At 44.4% G+C, this 20,000-nt stretch overlaps 1 protein-coding gene across 1 annotated transcript in view; it reads left to right on the top strand.

Annotated features, from left to right (window-relative positions):
• The window catches only part of LOC307247939 (receptor tyrosine-protein kinase erbB-4), a gene marked incomplete at its 3' end in the record, with an annotated part of 350,078 nt that overhangs the window by 233,396 nt on the left and 96,682 nt on the right, over positions 1-20,000 (top strand). The window contains exons 6-12 of the mRNA XM_080024095.1: positions 4,449-4,567; positions 5,966-6,107; positions 6,994-7,107; positions 9,423-9,549; positions 9,767-9,840; positions 14,546-14,636; positions 16,112-16,317. Of these exons, the coding sequence (XP_079880221.1) occupies positions 4,449-4,567; positions 5,966-6,107; positions 6,994-7,107; positions 9,423-9,549; positions 9,767-9,840; positions 14,546-14,636; positions 16,112-16,317 (873 nt within the window). The remainder of the gene's footprint in view (positions 1-4,448; positions 4,568-5,965; positions 6,108-6,993; positions 7,108-9,422; positions 9,550-9,766; positions 9,841-14,545; positions 14,637-16,111; positions 16,318-20,000) is intronic.

Below are 20,000 nucleotides of genomic sequence, written 5' to 3'. Positions count from 1 at the left end.
CGGGCGCTTGGCGAGATGTTATCTGCGTCCGTCTGGACAATTACACAGGGGACAGAATAATGGACTGAGGAGCCAGAGCCAGAGCGTCTGCTCTTCCCTCCACCCCAGCCTTCTGCTTCCAACATGGCCGCCACCGCTCCAGCTCCACCACCAGCTGCAGCTTAAACTGACTGGTGGCTTTGGCCGTCGTCAGACGAGATAATCTCTTGGCCACAACACACCGGGGGGTGAAACATGGACTTACCATTCCAACCTGGTGTTATCATCCTTCATCCACCCATCCTCTGCTTCTCATCCGGGTCGGATCGAGAGCTGGATTAGGTTTGCGGGGCACGGTGGATCAGTGGTTCTGTGTTTGAACCTGAGGGGGGGCATTTCTACGTGGCGTCTGCAGGTTCTCCCCCTGTCAGGGTTCCGGGCTGCAACCATTAGTCTCATTTTGCGACCATTTTTGAAGACAGTGCCACTAAATCTTCTAACTAGGGCGCGCCTGTGCGACTTGCAAACATGTCAACGTTTTTTTTATATATCATGTGAAACTACTGTAGGATGGAGCAAGAATTTGGGGGTATGGGCGCGCGTGCGTGCGTGCATTAGGCTTGGGCGATCGTGCAAAATTTTAATCATGCAATCACAGCCTCGTCCGGGAAGCAGCAACCCAGACCAAGAGGTGGGACGGCTCCTTTCTCCGGGATAATTACACAATTTGGTGATCCTCTATCACCAAAAAAGCGACCCCAAAAAAGGAAAAAAAAAAAAAAGGAGTCCGGACGGAGCCTCTTCCAGGGTTTTTTTTCGACCGTTTCTTAAATTTAAACAGCAACAGCTGTCCCTGCACCTGCTCCGTTGGCGGATAAAAAAAATCTGACAAATCTGTTTCACTTGTTCGCAAAAAGAGGATGTATGTGGAAAAAATATATACATTTCTGCTGAAACACTGCATATTTTTTTTTCGAATGTTAATTTTCAGATTTTCAGATCATTTTCAGATTTTCAGTCGTTTTGTTTTTTTTGCAATTCGAATATATATAACCATCATTTGACAGCCCGTGTGCTTGCGTGAGTTACAGAGATGGAGAGCTGAGGCTTTCATCCTGGTTGTTAATTTACTGACCACATACCTTATGTTTACATTTGTTAATTTGTTATTTGGTGTCTCCAGCAGTGGTTCCCAACCTTTTCGGACTCAGGGCCCACATCCGACCAGAAATAACACGGGAGCCAAACAGTGCGTTCTCAGAGGACGTTTATTTTAACAATTGTATGCATTCTCATACATACAGTGCATTAGTGTAAAAACAAAAAAAGAGGTGGGTTAAAAATAACCTTATATCTATGGAACTTTCGCATAACATTTGTAACGTAAAACCAATAATAACAGGAGCACATTAATATTCATCACCTCATGGGAAGGCTGATGTTGCGTGGCAGACACCAAATGCTTGATGTCTGTCTTAAGGGACGACCGTCTCAGGCAAAGATCTGGATCAACATTCAGTTTATTCCTGTATTTCGTCTTCAATGCCACAAGCGCCGGCAAAGCCAGTTTCACAGAGATACGTCGTCGGGAAAGGCAGCAGAAATGGCACAGCTCTGTCGGACAGAGCGGGATACTCAGAAGCACCATGAAGCCAAAAGTTAGTCAGGTACTTCTGTGAGAAAGCCGGTTTCAATGCACTGTCGCAGGAGAGCTCCACGAGATCGTCCTTCTCTTCTGCGCTCAGGCCTGCGAGGGTCTCGTCACTGTGGCTGGCCAAGGGGTTTTCCATCCAGCTGCACTGCACATCTGGGATGGGGAAGTGTTCGCGGAGCTTGGTCCTCAAACCGTGCAGGTGCTCTTTGACATGATTGATCACGGAGACGGGAAGCGGCATTTCTTCCTTTGTCAAAAAGTCGGACAGATTCTCAAACCAGTCAAAGTCTGACCGGTCAGCTCGCCTGGACCACGTCTCCATTTTCCATAAAAAGGACTCTCTCGCACCCTCGTTATCGGCTGTTCTGACACATTCTCTGCCATCTCGCCAGTCCTGCGTTTGACTGAGCTTTCAGACAACGAGGTGAGGTTGATTGGCCTTGCACGCCTTCTCTCCCAACATCGCCCCCACGATCCCTTTTGTGGCGGGAAGAATTCAATTCCCCCTGGTTGTATGTGGCTTAGCAGCCTTGGCGATGAGTCGGGCAACCCGATAGGAGGCTTCCACTGCCTTTGCGTTCTCGGTGCCCATACATGACGTTTGGATGACTTTCCTCTTTTCCTGATACTCCTTGAGTTCGTCATGGAAAAAGTCAAGCGGCTTGGACGTGTCCTGTTGGTGCTTTGTCTCGAGGTGACGGCGCAGTTTACATGGCTTCAGGGCTGCGTTTGATAAAACCTCGGAACACACCACGCACAGCGGTGACGGTTCGTCTTCCGTGCCTGTCCAAAACAATCCCAATGATAAATATGCAGCGTTATCCTTTCTCCGAACCTTTCTTTTTTGTTCAGTCCCGCCTGTCCGATCCATTTTGATTTGCAAGTTCAAAAATGTACAGGTGCACGTTGATCATAGTCCAGCTTGGACGTAGTACGCCCTAACTTTAGTTCCTATCTATCAGTGAGGATGCATTTTTGAGGGTTTTCAAGTAAAAATACCATGAATGATTTTTTTTTTTTACATTTAAAAACGTTTTAATATTTTTTTATTTTTTCAGTTAAATCTACAGTATGTGTTTTGCCTATGATTTGGCGGCCCACCTGCAATAGGCCACGGCCCATAGGTCGGGAATCGCTGGTCTACAGTATGTTTAAAAAAAACTATTTAACATAATGATTTTTTTTTCGGTTAAAGCTCTACTTCCATTTGTGACTTAAAAAAAGAACTAAAAACAGCCCATTGTTATTCCTGTAAATTGTTGTGTATTTATTACCATTGCCTTTTTCAGTAGTACCGTCAAGATGGAAAAAATGTGAATGTGTTGCGCTGCATGTCGATTTCAGTGGTGCTCCTAAAATTTCTGCCGGTGCTTTTCAGGAGGGATCACCAGTGTATGGAGCCCTGCATGTTGATGTGTGTTTCCTCCGGATGCTCCGGTTTCCCTCTCTGACCCCATAAAGACATGCATGTCGGCGTTAGACACTCCTGCCGATGCCCCTGGGCAAGGCATCGGTCACATACAAACATTTCCACAAGCGCACAATTGTTTATGCACAACTACAGTACAGCCACATTTCATTTTAACAGGAAAACAGTTCCATCCAGACGACCATTCAACCATAGTTGCAAAGCGGTCCACCACGCCGTTGTGCCACTGGCACATCCATGTCTTCAATGACGGACATTTTCACCGAGATCATGCTCTTCTCTTCTCGGTTCTTCTCGTTGCTCGTTGGTTGTGTAACCCAGGATCCTGTCTGAATGTACTGTATCTCTATGCTGTTGACTCCTCATCCACCTTTTTGCAAATCAACATGAACATTCGCGAGCCGCCGGTGGAGGAAAGGTTGGTATTGATCGTCTCGTTTTTCCAGGACACACACGGAATCGCGGAACTTAGAATATTTCATGAATCTTCGGTGGATTTTTCACAGGCCCCTTCTTCAAAATCAGAAGTTCAAAGAAGTCGGAAACAGTTTTTGTGAATTATGCCCAATAAACAGTAAATTAGACTGAATCAACACCGGCGTTCCAGGAGCATCTTCTGCCGTTTCGGCGCCGCAGACTTCCATGGTGCATTTAGATTGTGGTGTCATCTAACGCAAGGCAATGAGTTGTTGCCAAATATGAGACGGTTGATGCAGCTGCCAAAATAACACCTTGATCGCAGGCACGTGAAAAATATCGAAATGTACAGTTGGCCAACTAGAAACCATGGAGGCTTGTTTGATAATTTACCATTAGTTCACCGAAACAGTCCTAAAGAAAAACTTATTGGGAAATATCTGAGGTGGGAATTAGGCCACAGAGTTGCAGAATCTTCACAACAGCCATTTTTTCAAAGAATCTGTGAAGAAAGTGGAATGTTTTGAGAGGCAGCGAGACTCAACTGCTCCCACATTGCATTGATGTCTGTTTTTCATAGGGAATAAAAGGTTTACTTTCTCAGACCCTCAAATGTACATTTCAGATTTCTGCTTTTCAATCTTCGACTCTTGAGTGCCTTCAACCGGTAAGTCAAGGACTCTGGAAAATTGAATTCCTTGAGGTTGTGAAGATACCCTCAACAAATGTATAGAAGAGTTTTTTCACTCTACTCCTTCAAAATAAAAGTCCCATGCATCCCTATAAATGCAGGTTAAAATAAGTCTGTTGATGAAGACCAAGGGTAACGATCACACTGCTACACGTAGATATATACACATGTTCATTTCCACTTTCTAGCTCTCTGTGCATCTCTATCCCTCCGTTTTAAACCTGTAACCCCCCTCTCGCCCTCTTCTCCCTCGCTCTTCTTCCTCCTCTCTTCCACAGTGACAAAGACGGTGTGTGCAGAGCAGTGTGACGGCCGGTGTTTCGGGCCCTATGTCAGCAACTGCTGCCACAGAGAATGTGCTGGAGGATGTTCAGGACTCAAGGATACCGACTGCTTCGTACGTAGGAAGATGGATGAATGGAAGGATAGATGGATGGATAGATACACAGATGGATGAGTGGATGGATAGATCAATAGATGGAAGGAAGGATAGAGGGGTGAATGGGTGGATGGATGGGAATGTAGGTAGGTAGGCAGATGGATGTATAGATAGATATATGAATAGATGGTTGGATAGATAGATTGCTAGATATACAGACGGAGGGATGGATAGAGGTATAGATGGATGGAAGGATAAACAATGGATAGATAGATAGATGGATAGAAGGATGTATGAATAGTTAGATGGATTCAGTGATAGATGGGTGATAGATACATGATGGATGAATGTATAGATGGATGGATGAAAGGAAGGATAGATGGAGGGATGGATGGATATATGGAGGGATGTGTGGTTATATAGAGATGTGGATGGGTGGGGAGGTAGGTAGGTAGATGTATGTATAGATGGATAGATGAATGGGTGGTTGGATAGATGGACAGATGGAGGGATAGATAGATAGATAGATAGATAGATAGATAGATAGATAGATAGATAGATAGATAGATAGATAGATAGATAGATAGATAGATAGATAGATAGATAGATAGATAGATAGATAGATAGATAGAAGGATGGATAGATAGATGGATAGAAGGATTTTTAAATAGCTAGATGAACTGATAGATGGGCGCATAGATACATGGATGGATGGATGGATTGATGGACAGATGGAGGGATGGATGATAGATGGACTGATGAATAGAATGGAAGGAAGGGTGGAGGGAGGGATAGATTGATCAGATGGAAAGTGCTAATTGGTGATTCAAGGTTCCAATCAGTACTTCATCAATCATCTCAAGTTGTTTCTGTTTGGCAAACACCTCCACACACACACACACACACACACACACACACAGACACACACACACACATACACCAGCAGCATATTGTGGCTGTAATTCACACTCTGTCTCGTCCAATTCAATTACCGAGGGGCATCGTCACACTTGACGAGGCAAGCTCTTCTGTGGTTTATGAGGAAACATGCCGGCGTTGGCGCCGAGGGATCGCGGTCAGCGGCTCCGATTCACCTCCCGTCCCGTCGCCCGTTTAGCAGCAACGGGGACAGAAGCACGAGAAGTGTTTGCATCCCATAGTACCAGTAAACAGTGGCCATACAACAGTTCTTCTAACCAGTAAAAAAATAAAAGTGACAGTACTGTGATTATGAATGCAATGGCGGGCATTAACATGAGACATATGCGTTCTGTGTGTTCGGTCTTAATCTTTTATTTAGCCTTATATTCCAGTGTCAACACCACCCTTCCACTGCACATAGTCATGCATCCACTCATGCCCACATCCCCACCACCCCTCCTCCATGACAGTCCTCCTGCGTTCTACAAATTGCAGGCGTGCACCAACTTCAACGACAGCGGGGCGTGCGTCACCCAGTGTCCTCAGCCATTCGTCTACAGCCCGACGTCGTCGCAGGTGGAGCTAAACCCCCGCATAAAGTACACCTACGGGGCCTTCTGCGTCAAGAAGTGTCCACGTAAGTCCACACGTCAGCAGAATGACGGCAAAGAAATATCCAACTCATCAAAAGGTGGATGAATAACATCAACATTTTGACGAGTTGGATATGTCTACGTTGCCATGGTGGCGATCAGGGTCCAGAACTGATGTTGAATCCACGGCAACGTCACATAGAACACCACTCTGCTCTACCTCTACACTGCCTCTACCGCTGCTCTACTCTACCTCTACCCTTTCTCCGCTCTTACCCCCTCTACTCTACCTCTGCTCTTCGCCTACTTTACTTATACGATTAATCTACTCTCATTGACCTCTCTATTGTACCTCTACTCCAACTTTACCACTGATCTACTCTACCTTTACTTTAACTCTACTCTACTTCTGATCTTTGTCTACTTTACTTATACAATAAATCTACTGTCATTGACCTCTCTATTCTACCTCTACTCCAACTTTACCACTTATCTACTCTACCTCTACTCTAACTCTACTCTACCTCTACTCTAACACTACTCTACCTCTGCTCTTTGTCTACTTTAGCAAACATCTACTTTACTGATAGTATATATTAGTCTACTCTGATTGACCCCTCTCTACTCTACCTCCCGTCACTCTACCTCCTTATAATTTATTTTACTCAAATCATCCTCCTTTGCCTCTCCTTCTAATCTATCCTACCTATGTTGCGGAAACCCTCATCAGTTACCTCAGTAATCATCTTTATATCAAATTGAAAAAATGAATTATCTTAATATAACAACTAACCATGTACAACAAATCACCTTTTGATAACAACCTCATGGGACTTGTCTTTACTTGTTGTGGTTTCCTCAACGTCCAAACTAAAACTCAAAATGGTCCAAAATGTCACCGCTCCCCCTCCGTCTGTCCTGGCTCTTCAGATAACTTTGTGGTGGACCACAGTGCCTGCGTGCGAGCTTGTCCCAGCAACAAGATGGAGGTCGAGGAGAACCGCGTCAAGAAGTGCATCCCCTGCAAGGACATCTGTCCCAAAGGTAAAATATCGATTTGATGAAGAAGGATGGAATTAAAAAGATAAATACTGATGATGTCACCGCTTTCATCCGTTCCCATGATCATCTTCAAAAACGCTCTTAATTACAAAGCCTCTGTGGTCACATTTCCTCCGATCCTTTCTCAAAAGGGACACTCGTGTTATCCTTGGCTTGATTATAGCCGAACCTCAACTCAACCCCATAATGTCCTCCTCATTCCTTCCCAAGCGAAGAGGCTCTTAGTGGTTTATTATGGTTTTTTTTGCATCTCTCCTTCTCTTGAGTCTCCCTCCCTCAGCGCTAAGCTCGAGCATGACTTTAATTATGTTGTGTGCTGTGAAGATAATGGAGCCTTTTCACCGAGGTGACATATCAGCGTAAACACAGGTGGAGCTGCTGACACTAATACTGGCTCTATCTCCTGCGGAGACAATGAACGGGTCTATTCTGGGGTGCTTGCATACTGAAATGGAGCGGACCTCAGATCGTGAACGATAAAAAAACGTCTCGACAAACTTCGCACCTGGAGGGGTTCGGAGAATCCCCACAACTTTGAGCCAAAAAACCCAAAGGGCTACCCCTTATCTTTTTGGGGGGGGGGTCCAAATCTTTTGGGGGTTCCTCAGAGGGAGATTGCATTGTCGCTCTGGAGACCGAGCCTGTTCTGCGGCCATTGCCAACAAAGACACAGCATGATCCAATAGTGTCAAAGTACACGGTAGGTGGTACTTTTAATGGAGCACTGGATTGGTGTTCTTTTCGTGACCCCCCTGGTACTGGTTTAGATTTGCCAAATCCGACAGCCCTCAGAGCAAGAGTCATTTAGAGCTGAGGTTTGTACATGGGAGAGCTCAACGTTACATATGTCTCACGAATCTCTAGAACAGTAAGTGCTGGAAAGAGGCAACAGCGGCGGTGACATTTGACCGAGCACGTAGCTCCTTGAGAAGTATGGGTCAAAAATAAGGGTTTGGGGCTCCTTAAGCCACTTAAAATAGTTGAATAGTTGACCTGTATTGCGTGAAACCCAGTCGCAACTATTTTCAGACGCCACTATTTCACGCCCGTACTCGGAAGGCCGTGAGGAAATGGAAAGCGTGGATAGTTTTTTACAAGTAATTCATGATTTTGTGGTACTTCAGAGAATTTGAGAATCCAGTGAGGCCTGAGATACAGCCAGGCTTTTGTCAAAAAGATTTAGAGGGGTGGAGTGCGTAGTTTGGGTGTCGAGTTGTCGGAAAGACGATATCTCAGAGTTCCTTCGCAAAGTAAAATATATTTCCAGGCGGTTCTACCGAAAAAAAAAATCTTGAAGTTATCCAGCCTTAACATCAAATACAATAACCTTGTCTCCCTCCGTTGCGCTCTGCCATCGATCGGCCGGAGCCTTGATTATATCGTCACGCGACGGGGCGTGGTTAATGAGGGATGGCCCAAGGAACTGTGGGAAATGATAACAGATTAACATTTCAGATATGGGATTGGCCGGTATAAATCACCATCAAACGCCGGTTCCACCACTTAATGCCAGCGTTATCCATCATCCCGGCCGGCCGACCTGGGACGCCGGCGTAATTAATGCAGATGTAATGAATTCATTAGTGGAGAGGAAGTGGCTCGCTAACAGGAGGGCCCTTTAGCCAGGCATCACATGGAGGGGAAGGGACATCATGGGAAGGTTGTATTTATGTGTCATGTATTTGTTTGTTGACATGCCACGGATACATGTTGGATACATGTTACTTGTCTTTTTGTCTGTGTAGGACTGTGTTCAGTACTAGTCCTACTAGGTTTTTAGTTAAGTTTGATTCCCAAAGACCAAATGGGTGCTGCCATATTTGAGTGTCTAGGCTGGAGTTATAGTTAGAGTTCCAATGACCAAATTGGTCGTACAGTAGGTTTAAGTCCCATCATGTTCAGCTGTGGCTGGGTTGATGTCCCAACGACCCCAATGACCAATTGGGTACGAGTTTGAGCCCAGCAATATTTGAGTGTCTAGGCTTGGTTTAAGTCCCAATGACCATACTGGGTTCTGGTTCAAGTCCCCCCATGTTTACGTTTGTTGGTTGGGTTAGGGTCCCAATGACCCAAATTAATTGGGGGTTTGAGTTCTGCCATGTATAAGTGTGTAGGCCTGTTTTAGATTGCACTTTAACCTGTTATCTTTGTGATTTTGATGTCCCTGTTTTTAGCTTTTGATTTCTGTACACTTATTCTTCTTGGCTTTTGTACAGTGTATTTCATAGCACATATGAAGCACTTTGAATGGACAGATGATGACGCTGCCTCCATGTAATCCCACTCCTGTGCCTCAGTGTGCGACGGCATCGGGACGGGCAGCCTCCAGGCGGCGCAGACGGTCGACGCCAGCAACATCCACAAGTTCGTCAACTGCACCAAGATCAACGGAAACCTCATCTTCCTCATCACGGGGATCAAGGGGTGAGACTATAATCATAATATTCACAATAAAGCTAATTTAAAACACATGGCATGAACAAATCGAATACATGAATGAGTAATCGGTAAATAAACCGACCAGAAAGGATACGGTGGTTTCATAGATTGGGATAAATGTGACGATGATGGTTTCGTTATTTATGTAATTTAACCCTCTCTCGCTCTCTCCCTCCCTCTCCCTCCCTCCATCTGTCCACAGAGACATGTACCATGGTATTAGAGCCTTGGACCCCGAGCTCCTCAACGTGTTTCGCACTGTGAAAGAGATCACAGGTGAGAGAGAGGGGGAGGAAGAGAGGGAGAGGGGGCGGAGGGGGGAGGGGGAAGGCAATTACAAAAACAAGAATGAGAAGAAAGAAAGAAAGAGAAGAAAGAAAGAGGGAAGTCCGTCTGAAAATATGACAACTCGAGAAAAGGAAATATGCTTTAATTTAATTCGGGTTAGCAGCAAAAGGCTTTTTATTCCCTCCTTTGCCGTGTGTGCGTGCCTGTGTGTGTGCATGTGTGTGCGTGTGCTTGTGTGTTAGCTTGTATTTGAGGTTCTTCGTCATATTAAACCTCTGCGCTTGGCGTCTAATGGACTGAAACTGCATTTTCATAATGAAACTCAGAGGAAGAGGAACGGCCTCCTCGCCGCCGCTTCCTGCCGTACGCCTCCTTTTTTATTCTTTATTCCCTTCATCCCTCTTCTGACGTGCGCTGACGTTTTATTATCTGTCATTAAAAAGGAGCTGCAGCCAAATCAAATCTGTTATTTAAATTGGAGAACATCAAAACAACAGAAAAACTGGAAAGCTACTTGTGAACTTGCGAACAGTGAGCGGGTCTTGTGTGGCCGTTAAGTGTGATGTGTATTATTATTATTAGGGGTCCAGTCCTATTGTAATGGCTCGGGAAAGATTCTCAGAATTTTTCAGGCTAAAACTATTTGAAACAGAAGAACGGCAGGAGATACGAAGACGGTTAACGTCCTGTTTGCACCGGTACGTCACAAACATCTTGTGGTTCAACTTTCATCCAAATGCGTCCGCTTACAGAGCGGAAATTTGTGAAAAACCGACCAGATTTGACCCAAATGAAGACATTTCACTGCATAGTATGAATGTATGTATATGTATGTGACAAATAAACCTCTTGAATGTTGAATCTCAAATCACAGACGTGGTCTAAGTCATTTAACGCCAAAGTATCTTCAAGGTGGCTAAAAGTATCTGAAACGCAACATTGACATAAGCTACGAACACGGTTGAGGTGCCGTTTAAGCCGGTATGTCACAAACATCTTGTGGTTTAAGTTTCATTCAAATTGATCCACATACGGAGCAAAAATGAATGAAAAAAACGACCAAATTTGACCGTAAGTATCCAGGTGGTCATGCTTCGCCGACACGCCAATGTTCGTAAACAAAATGAACAAGATGACATTTACAGTAAGATGCTTTATGACATCATCATGCTATTTTCTATTAATGTGAAGGTTCTGATTCAGAATGTCCATTGGGGCCGTGCCCAGTGTGGGATCTCGCTCTGTAGTGGATAGAGATTACAAACTAGAGGTGTGTTTGTATGTGTTTATGTACCTTCTTACCTTGTCTTGGCTGTGGATCTGTTTGATTGATATTCAATTTCCTTGTTCCCCATTACTTTTACGGATTCATGAAAAAATACAGAAAAACATTTGTCCACACAAACTTGTGACCATGTCGAGTCGAGTGCACTCGACTGTTCGAGTGAGTGATGCGTTCAAGATCCAGCGAGGAGTTAAAAAAAGAGGCTGTGATATGGTAATTACTCACAGAAATAGCGCAACATTTTTCTTATTTCATGGAAACGTAACTTATGAAGAAGAAAGTTCCACCACAAAGAAAGAAGTCACCACTAAAATGACATGAGTTTCTACAGGGAGAAACAACCATGTGACACAAACAGCCAATCGTACAGCGGCAGTGCCAATGCTTCCTTCCTCTCTCCCCTGCCGCAGGTTGAAAAAGAAAGCAAAGATTCACATAATTCACTTACCCATTGAACGTTGAGAAATGTCACAATTTGAATTTAAAGTGTCAAGAATGCTGTTCACGCGAACAAGCTGTAACGGAGTGAAGACGGACCCAGTGCTGACATGACGCTGACGGTGTCCCTTCTGTTGTAGCCCAGGGGTAGCAGGACTAAACTGGACCTTGGGTATTGCTGCCTGCAGCTATGTTTATCATTATTATTATTATTATTATTATTATTATTATTATTATTATTATTATTATTATATATTGACTATATGATACTGCCTGCCTGCTAATGTAGCAGTAGTATTGTTGTAAGTAATATAGTAGTAGTAGTAGCGGTGCAAGTGATCTGTTAGTAGTGTATCTTGAAGACTCTTGAATGTCTCCAGGAACTCCTCTCGGGGACCTTTACCAGTCTGCAGGAGATCCTATTCGAGGAGTTCCACATAACTATGGTCTAACTAGGGTTAGGGTTAAGTAGGGTAGGGAGGTAGGGTTAGGGTTAAGTAGGGTAGGTAGGTAGGGTTAACTTACTGGATCTCAGTGCTGCCTTTCACACTGTTGACCATCATATTTTATTAGAGAGATTACAAAAATGGGTCGGCCCATATGGCCCGGTTCTAAACTGGTTCAGAACCTACCTACAGGACAGGCAGTTCTTTGTGTCCATTGGAGATTTTGTCTCAAACAAAGTAGATATTATTTGTGGGGTGCCCCAAGGTTCGATTCTTTGACCATTATTGTTTAATCTCTATATGCTCCCACTTGCACATATGATAAAGAAACACAAAATAAAATTTCCAAAATGATGCATATCTGTACATATCCCTATTTCCTGATGACCTTCACATACACTCCCTCACTCAGTGTATTTATAATATTAATGCATGGATATCACAGAACTTTTTACAACTAAACAAAGATAAAACAGGAATACTCATCTTTGGTGCAAAGGCTCAGAGACAGAAGATTGCAGCTCATCTCAAAAATGAAGCCAGAAATCTGGGTCTAATCATAGACGGCGATCTAAATTTTAAGAGCCATATCAATCACATCACAAATCAGCCTTCTACCATGTAAAAAACATTTCACAATTAAGAGACTTAATCTCAAAAGCAGAAAAAAAAATGAATTCATGCATTGATAATGAGTAGATTGGACTACTGTAATGGTCTATTCACCAGCCTCCCAAAATCAGCTGTGCAGCGGCTACAATTAATGCAAAATGCGGCTGCACGTGTTCTCACTGGAACAAAAAAGTTTGAACACATCACACCTGTTCTGAGATGTCTACATTGGCTCCCTGTTAACACTAGGATTGATTTTAAGATTTTGCTTCTTGTATGTAAAGGCCTAAAGGGCCTTGCTCTTTACACACGAACCAGCAAGAACCCTCAGGTCCACAGGCAGTGCTCTTTTAACCGTCCCTCGTACCAACTCTAGAGCAGGGGAGGCTGCCTCCTGTATCTGTGCCCCAAGTAGATGGAACACCCTGTCTGAGAGAGGCCCCCACACTCAACACTTTTAAAAGGAAGTTAAAAACCTTGCTGTTTACTATAGTCGATGACTAAGTTGTGTGTGTGTGTGTGTGTGTGTGTGTGTGTGTGTGTGTGTGAGACTTGTGTGACTTGTGTGACTTGACTTGACTAGTTAGGATTACCTAACTCTAACTTTGGTCTGGGCAGGGTTAACTTACGAGTGTCTAGTTAGTGTTAACTAACTATGGTCTAGGTAGGGTTAACTAACTAACTAAGGTCTAGTTAGGATTAGATTCATTTATAACTAAAGTCTAGGTAGGGTTAACTAACTATGGTCGAGTAAGAATTAACTTAGAACTATGGTCTAGGTAGGGTTAACTAACTATGGTTAATTTAGGGTAAAGTAACTTTGGTCTAGGTAGTGTAACTAACTATGGTCTAGTGAGGGTTAACTAACTATGGTCTAGTTAGGGTTAACTAACTACAATCTAGTTAGGGTTAACTAACTATGATCGTGTTAGGGTTAGGTAACTATGGTGTAACCAGGGTTAAGGCTTAACTAGTTACGGTCTAGTTAGGGTTAACTATCTACGGTCTAGTTATGGTTACATAACTACGGGCTTGTTAGGGTTAAGTAACTACCGTCTAGTTAGGGTTACTATCTACAGTCTAGTTAGGGTTAACTAACTATGGTCTAGTTAGGATTAACTAACTATTACTTTGGTCAGGGGAGGGTAAACTAACTATTGTCTATTTAGGGTTAACTTACTTTGGTCGAGGTAGGGTTAACTAACCATGGTCTGGTTAGGGTTTACGAACTATGGTCTGGTTAGGTTTAACTAACTATTGTCTAATACGGGTAAACTTACTTTGGTCTCGGTAGGGTTAACTAACTATGGTCTAGTTACGGTTAACTAACCGTGGTCTAATCAGGGTTAGAGCCGCTCTGAGGAACAGTGTCCTGTGTGAAGTTTACAGTCCATATGTCCATGTAATGATATTTTATATGATTGTTATACAGAGTTCACTTCCTGTTCACCTCTATTCTGCTCTACATCTACTCTGCTTTACATCTGCTCTGCCTCCATTCAGCCTCCACCGCAAATCTGTTTGTTTAATGACAGAACAGTGTCTTCACGGAGACTCGTGTCCTGTCAGTGAAATTGATCAGAGCTTCTCTGATCCTCTTCTTGTTCCTTCGTCTTCGCTCTGCAGCAGCAGGTGTCCCCTCCCTCTATCCATCCCTCCGTTCTTCCTTCCCTCCGTTCTTCCATCCCTCTGTTCTTCCACCCTTCTGTTCTCGCCAGTCGCACCCCTTTTCCTGGCAATTAATTAACATGATCAGTGATCAAGAGGTTGTTATCCATCCGCTCTCAAAGAGGACGATGCAGGTTTTGTTCTTTTTCAAGTTTCCTCATTATCCTGTGTTTAGTTTTTCTCCACTTGTTTTTTTTGTCTTATAGTTTTTCAAAATTGCTGTTTGCCTGTTTTCCGGCCGCAGGGTATCTCAACATCCAGTCGTGGCCCGAGAACATGACGGATCTGAGCGTCTTCTCCAACTTGGAGACCATCGGGGGGCGGACGCTCTACAGGTAGGTGTGAGACACTGTCAGACGTGGTGAGACGCAGCATAGGCGCCGTGACAACACAAGGGCGTGGCAACACCATCACAGCGGGGTCGGCCAGTCCTGGCGAAACACGATAATTAGCTTGTCAATGACGCCGCAAAGACGTTCGACCCCGTGTTGTCTGGCGTCTCCAAAGATGCTCCTCAGAACTTTGTTGTTTTCAGACGGGAACTGTCAGGAAAGTGGTGAGGACAAAGTTTCAGACAAAGCCCCCGAAGGATCTGGATCTGGACTAACCCTAACCCTAACCCAGGAAATGGGGAAAAGGTAAAGGGTTAGGAAAGGTTCTGGGCCCGGTTCTAGTTCCAGTTTCGCGCGTTGGAACTCTTTGTTGCATCTTTACAAATAAGTGGGCACTGAGGAAAATTCTACAGAACAAACCACAGTGAGAGAAACGGAGGCTTAGAAAGGCTTTTTGAAGCAGTTCACACGCTTTGGTTTGTTCTTATTCTTGTTGACTCGCTGTGGAGGAAACAACGGTTTTCGCAAAAAACGGACATACAGGTGATGAAGGATGTTGGACCTCAGGAAAACGTGGAAGTCTTGAGGGATGGCGTCGCGACGGTCCACTGGACCGGAGCTCCTGTTGTCCGCTACTTGAATCAGTATTGATCTGCCATCAGTCCGCGGCCTGACGGCTGTGAGCTGCGTTTAAATGGGAACTTGTTTTCGCAGAAAACACGTTGCTAGCATTTAGCACTGCTCGCCGTTAGCCTGTCCTTTAACGACAAATTCCACACAAGGGGAAACAAGGCAGAAAAGCAGGAATTGGAACGTTTGTGAGTTCATCAGAAGAAATGACATGAAAACAAGAGCTTGGACTCTTGAGCATTCTGGGAACTTGTTCTTTCCCTTTTTCCCAATGTGTCTGTGCCTGTCTCTCTCTGTTTCTCTTTCTGTCTGTCTCTCTCTTTCTCTCTCCCTCCATGTGTCTCTCTCTCATCTTGTATCTTCCGACTCTCTGCTATAACGAGCATCACTCTGTGTTCTGCAGACATTTCTCCCTTTCTCTTTCCCTTTTTCTTTCTCCCTTTATCCTGTTTCTTTGATTACCGTTGTGCTGTTTTGCCACTTTTTCACTCCCTTGCGTTGGTCAGAGGCTGGAGCGAGCAGAGTTGAGAAGGGTGGAGGAGGAGGGCAAAGGTGCAGGAGAAAGTCACTCTCGGAGCTAGGGGCAGTCTAGGAGATAGGAAACTGCCTCCTAGCTCGTAGACTTCCTGCTATCACCTAGACTGTCTCCTGTACCGTCTCCTAGCTCACAGACTGTCTAGGAGGTAGGAGACAGTGTAGATGCTAGGAGGCAGTCTAGGGGATAGAAGGCAGTCTAGGATACAATCTAGGAGATCGGAGACGATTGAAAGAGCATTACGTTTTCACAAATGTTTAATATGAAACAGATTTTTCAAGTTTTTTTAATTCTCCCCCCTCCTCCCCCCCAGCAGTAGTGGGATCTCCCTGCTGATCCTGAAGCAGCGCTGGATCTCCTCGCTGCAGCTCCGCTCTCTGGGAGAGATCAGCGCCGGCAGCGTCTACATCTCCAACAACAGCCGCCTGTGCTTCTACAACACCGTCAACTGGACGGCGCTGTTCCGCACCGCCAGCCAGAAGGTGCTGGTGCGCAACAACCGCGACCCCGTCCAATGCAGTGAGTGTCTACGTGTGAGTGGTAAAACCCATGGTGTTGTGGCGTCTTTACATTCCATTTTACATTTTGTCATTTAGCAGACGCTTTTATCCAAAGCGACTTACAAGGGAGAATAACATTGGGTGTACTTGGTGGGTGTACTGTGGCTTCCATCCCTACGTGCACACAAAACTCATGCTTGCGCTTGCAAACTGCTACTAAGAAAAGGTGGTGGTCTTACAAAAAATACGCCCTTACAAAAATACGCTTTAATTGTTTGGCAACTATAAAGGGGCTTTCACGGAGGAGACGGCTTGCGCTGCACTCTAAACCCATTGATGTGTCTTGGTTGCTTCGTGCAGGATCCGGGCCGAGCAAAGCGGTGCGCAGACTTGAGCCGAGTAGCGCAGTGTGCCATGGTATAATCCCCACTGGGCCAATAGAAAAAAGAGGTGAAGCAAACAGGACCTTAAAATACCAGACCAGGTTTGTGTTTGAATGCAATGGAGATGAGTGATATAAGCCAACCAATGGCCAATAAATATAACCTATAAGACATGATCATGACTATTCCCTGTTATTAAAATTAGATCTTAATACATAAGCTTTAAAATATTGTAATATAATATATAAAGATAATTAATGTAATATTTCATACAGGCCAACTGAACTTAAAACAATAATACCATAATTAATGTTCCTATTGTCAAAGGAATGACAGCGGCCCCAAATGCATGCATGACCGCGCTACACTGAGTGCAGAGCACTCCCTTCAGACCCTTCAGTACAGTACATTCTGATCTAGTCTCTATGGTCTTAAGTGGTCTGTGTGTAGAACAAACAGTGAAATCCACCTTTTCTCTGTTTTCACGAGTAAAAGGTTTCACAAATTTGAAATGAGGTTTGAAATGCTGTTAATCCTCCTTATTATAATCCTGCAATGCCACTCTTTGGAGAACTATCTCACCATGTTTTGGTCTTTATACAACTAATCATCATGACTACTCCACGAGGGGGGTCGAATCACGCCTGTGATGAGTGCGCGTGTGTGTGTGTGTGTGTGTGTGTGTGTGTGTGTGTGTGTAATGTCTGAAGTTTCCACCGGTGAGTGTACGGGACTCGTCCCAATTGGTGTTTAAGGTTGGTATTATATCGTAGTGCTTCCAAGCAGTGGGAAAGGCCCCGAAGCCTCCCCTGAGTCCAGTGACCGTATAGACACCCCACTTTGCAGGAAAGCCCCAAGCACCCTGCCCTGCAGCCACAGAAGGACCCCCCCAGCCCCCAGAGAAGCCGGAAGCCCGCGGAGCAACCCCCACGCCCGGCCCCGAGAAACATAGCCCAGTCCCAGGGGGTGTGAAGAGACCCTGCACCCCTGAGGTGCACACATACAGGCACAAGACGCAGGCGAACCGGCAGGGCCCCCATGCCCACCATTGCCCTGTTCAGAGGCGAGGCCCGCCAACCGGCTAGACACCCCCACCCGACCACAAGCCCTGAGTGCCCAACAACGTCGCTGAGTGCGCATGGGCCAGGACACCCCAACGTCAGCGCCACCCCCGGTTAGCGTGGGGTATCTACAATAAAAACACACTGTTATTATTGTTTTTGTTTGGAGAAACGGTCAGCGGAGCCTTTTTGAAAGGTTAAAAATACAGGATATTTACGGGAAAATAAACAACCAGGAGAACAGCGGGAAAGAAGGGTAAAATACTAGAGAATCCCAGGTAAAAATGGGAGCCCTGACAGTGACAGGGTATGCACTAAAGCCCTGATTCAGCTCCAACAAAAATGCTTCAGAGGTTTTTAGTTTTCTTCCAAAGAGCTTTTCCTGAAGCGGACACTGAGCTGATCTCAGTTTCCGCCATAGCACTTTGTTAGCACGCTTCATTAGCACTGTCCGTTAGCACACTTTGCCTGCTGGAAGCTAAGGTGAGCTGTGGCCGTTGGGAGCGATGGATACCAAAACAAGCAGAGTGCTGAAAAGAGCAAAACCCAAAGGATCAAAGGCAAGTTTATGAAGCTGAATCGATACGAATTTGGAGATTTTTAAACCTATACTCACTACTGCTAACTGCTTACTGCTATTCGTGTACACTTAGGTATAATGAGGAATTTCTGAACCGATCCAAAATATAATTCATGTATTTATAATCATATTTCAAAAAATCAATAGTTAAAGTCATTTTTTTTATGGTTGCAGTTTAGCTTTAAATGTTTTAAAGTCTGCAGTGGAAAGGGAAGTTGAACTGCTAAGTACCATCTGTGGGAACAAATATATCCTCAATCGTATTTATATTATCCAGGCTATTACAGTATTTATTTTATATTTATATATATGCATTATCGTCGTGGAATCCATCGCTCACTGCAGAACAACAGCTCCATTTGATCATAAAATCAGGGAAATCTCTTGATTTGAAGTCTCACCGGTCAATTGAACAGATAAAGACAAAGAACAACAGTGAGATGATTTGAATGAAATAAATACTACATTTAAACTACATTAAATACATTTTTAAATATTTTTTAAAATTTTATAAAATATAAAAAAATGATTCAAGTGTAGTCATACTAACAATACAATAAAATAAAATAGACAGGGAGATAGAAAGACAGTTTTTATTGTTTATGTTTAGATTTTCATGTTATCTTCACTTATCTGTGTATATAAACATTTTGAACAGCAGTGTTTAACATTTGCTATTTCCTATCTCACTGCAACATCAAAACTTTTACATTTCTTTTCACAAGCTACATTTTTCATTTCCGTGTTCCATTTGCTTTGACAATGTAAACGTAGCCCAAGCCAATAAAACCATGAGAATTTAATGCAAGTTAATTGATTATAGAGGGAGAAAGAGAGCGAGGGACCCTGGCCCCGGTCCCTGCCACCCTGCTCTTGATATCATTAGCCCGTTAATGAGTGCACGTTGTGAGCACGGTGTGAGCACGGTGTGTGGCGATGTGGATCGATGACAGCTCCTTCCACCTCCTTCATTAAGCCGTTCCCGCTCCCACCCCCCCACCCCGCTATCGACCGAACGCCCCACCGCTGCCCGGGGACAAACCAGCCGCCGCTCATCGTCGGCCGGTATGAGGACGAGGCTGCGGCGCGACCAGATCCATGAACAACAGCCGCTCTAATTGTTGAACTCGCACCCCAAAACGACTTAGAGGCTTTAGTCGTCGGCGGGCTGAGTGGAATACTGATGTACTGCGGTACTTTACACACTCACAATATGGATGTACCGCACCAAGGAAGTACCTTACACACTCACAATTACAAGATAAACAAAATAAGTCACACAAACATTCCTGTCAAATAATTAGCTGCTTTAAAACCACTTCTTACCACCGATATGTGGACTGCATTCTGTTTATACCATTTCTTTACCCCTAAAAAATTGGTACTTTACACACAAAATACTGATGTACTACACTGCAGAAGTAACAGGAGTTACTCAATATAGGTTTGTAACTTCTCTGTCCTGTGGTGTTCCACTATTTCTTGCCACCGTTATGCAGATGACATTCTGTTCTAGATGTCGTTTAACCCTAAAACTGTGGACACGCTTCATTTGTTATGGATTACTGATGTCTCTCTAATCAAATTTATTCAGCATCTGTTGGTAACTTCTCCGTCCTGTGATGTTCCACAGGGTTCTATTTTGGGCCCCATGCTGTTTTCTTTACACAGTACACGC

The sequence above is a fragment of the Zeus faber genome, assembly GCF_960531495.2.
Source record: "Zeus faber genome assembly, chromosome: 2".
NCBI classification, from domain to species: domain Eukaryota; kingdom Metazoa; phylum Chordata; class Actinopteri; order Zeiformes; family Zeidae; genus Zeus; species Zeus faber.
The sequence above is the reverse complement of the archived record's forward strand: the minus strand, read 5'-3'. Positions and strand labels throughout refer to the sequence as shown.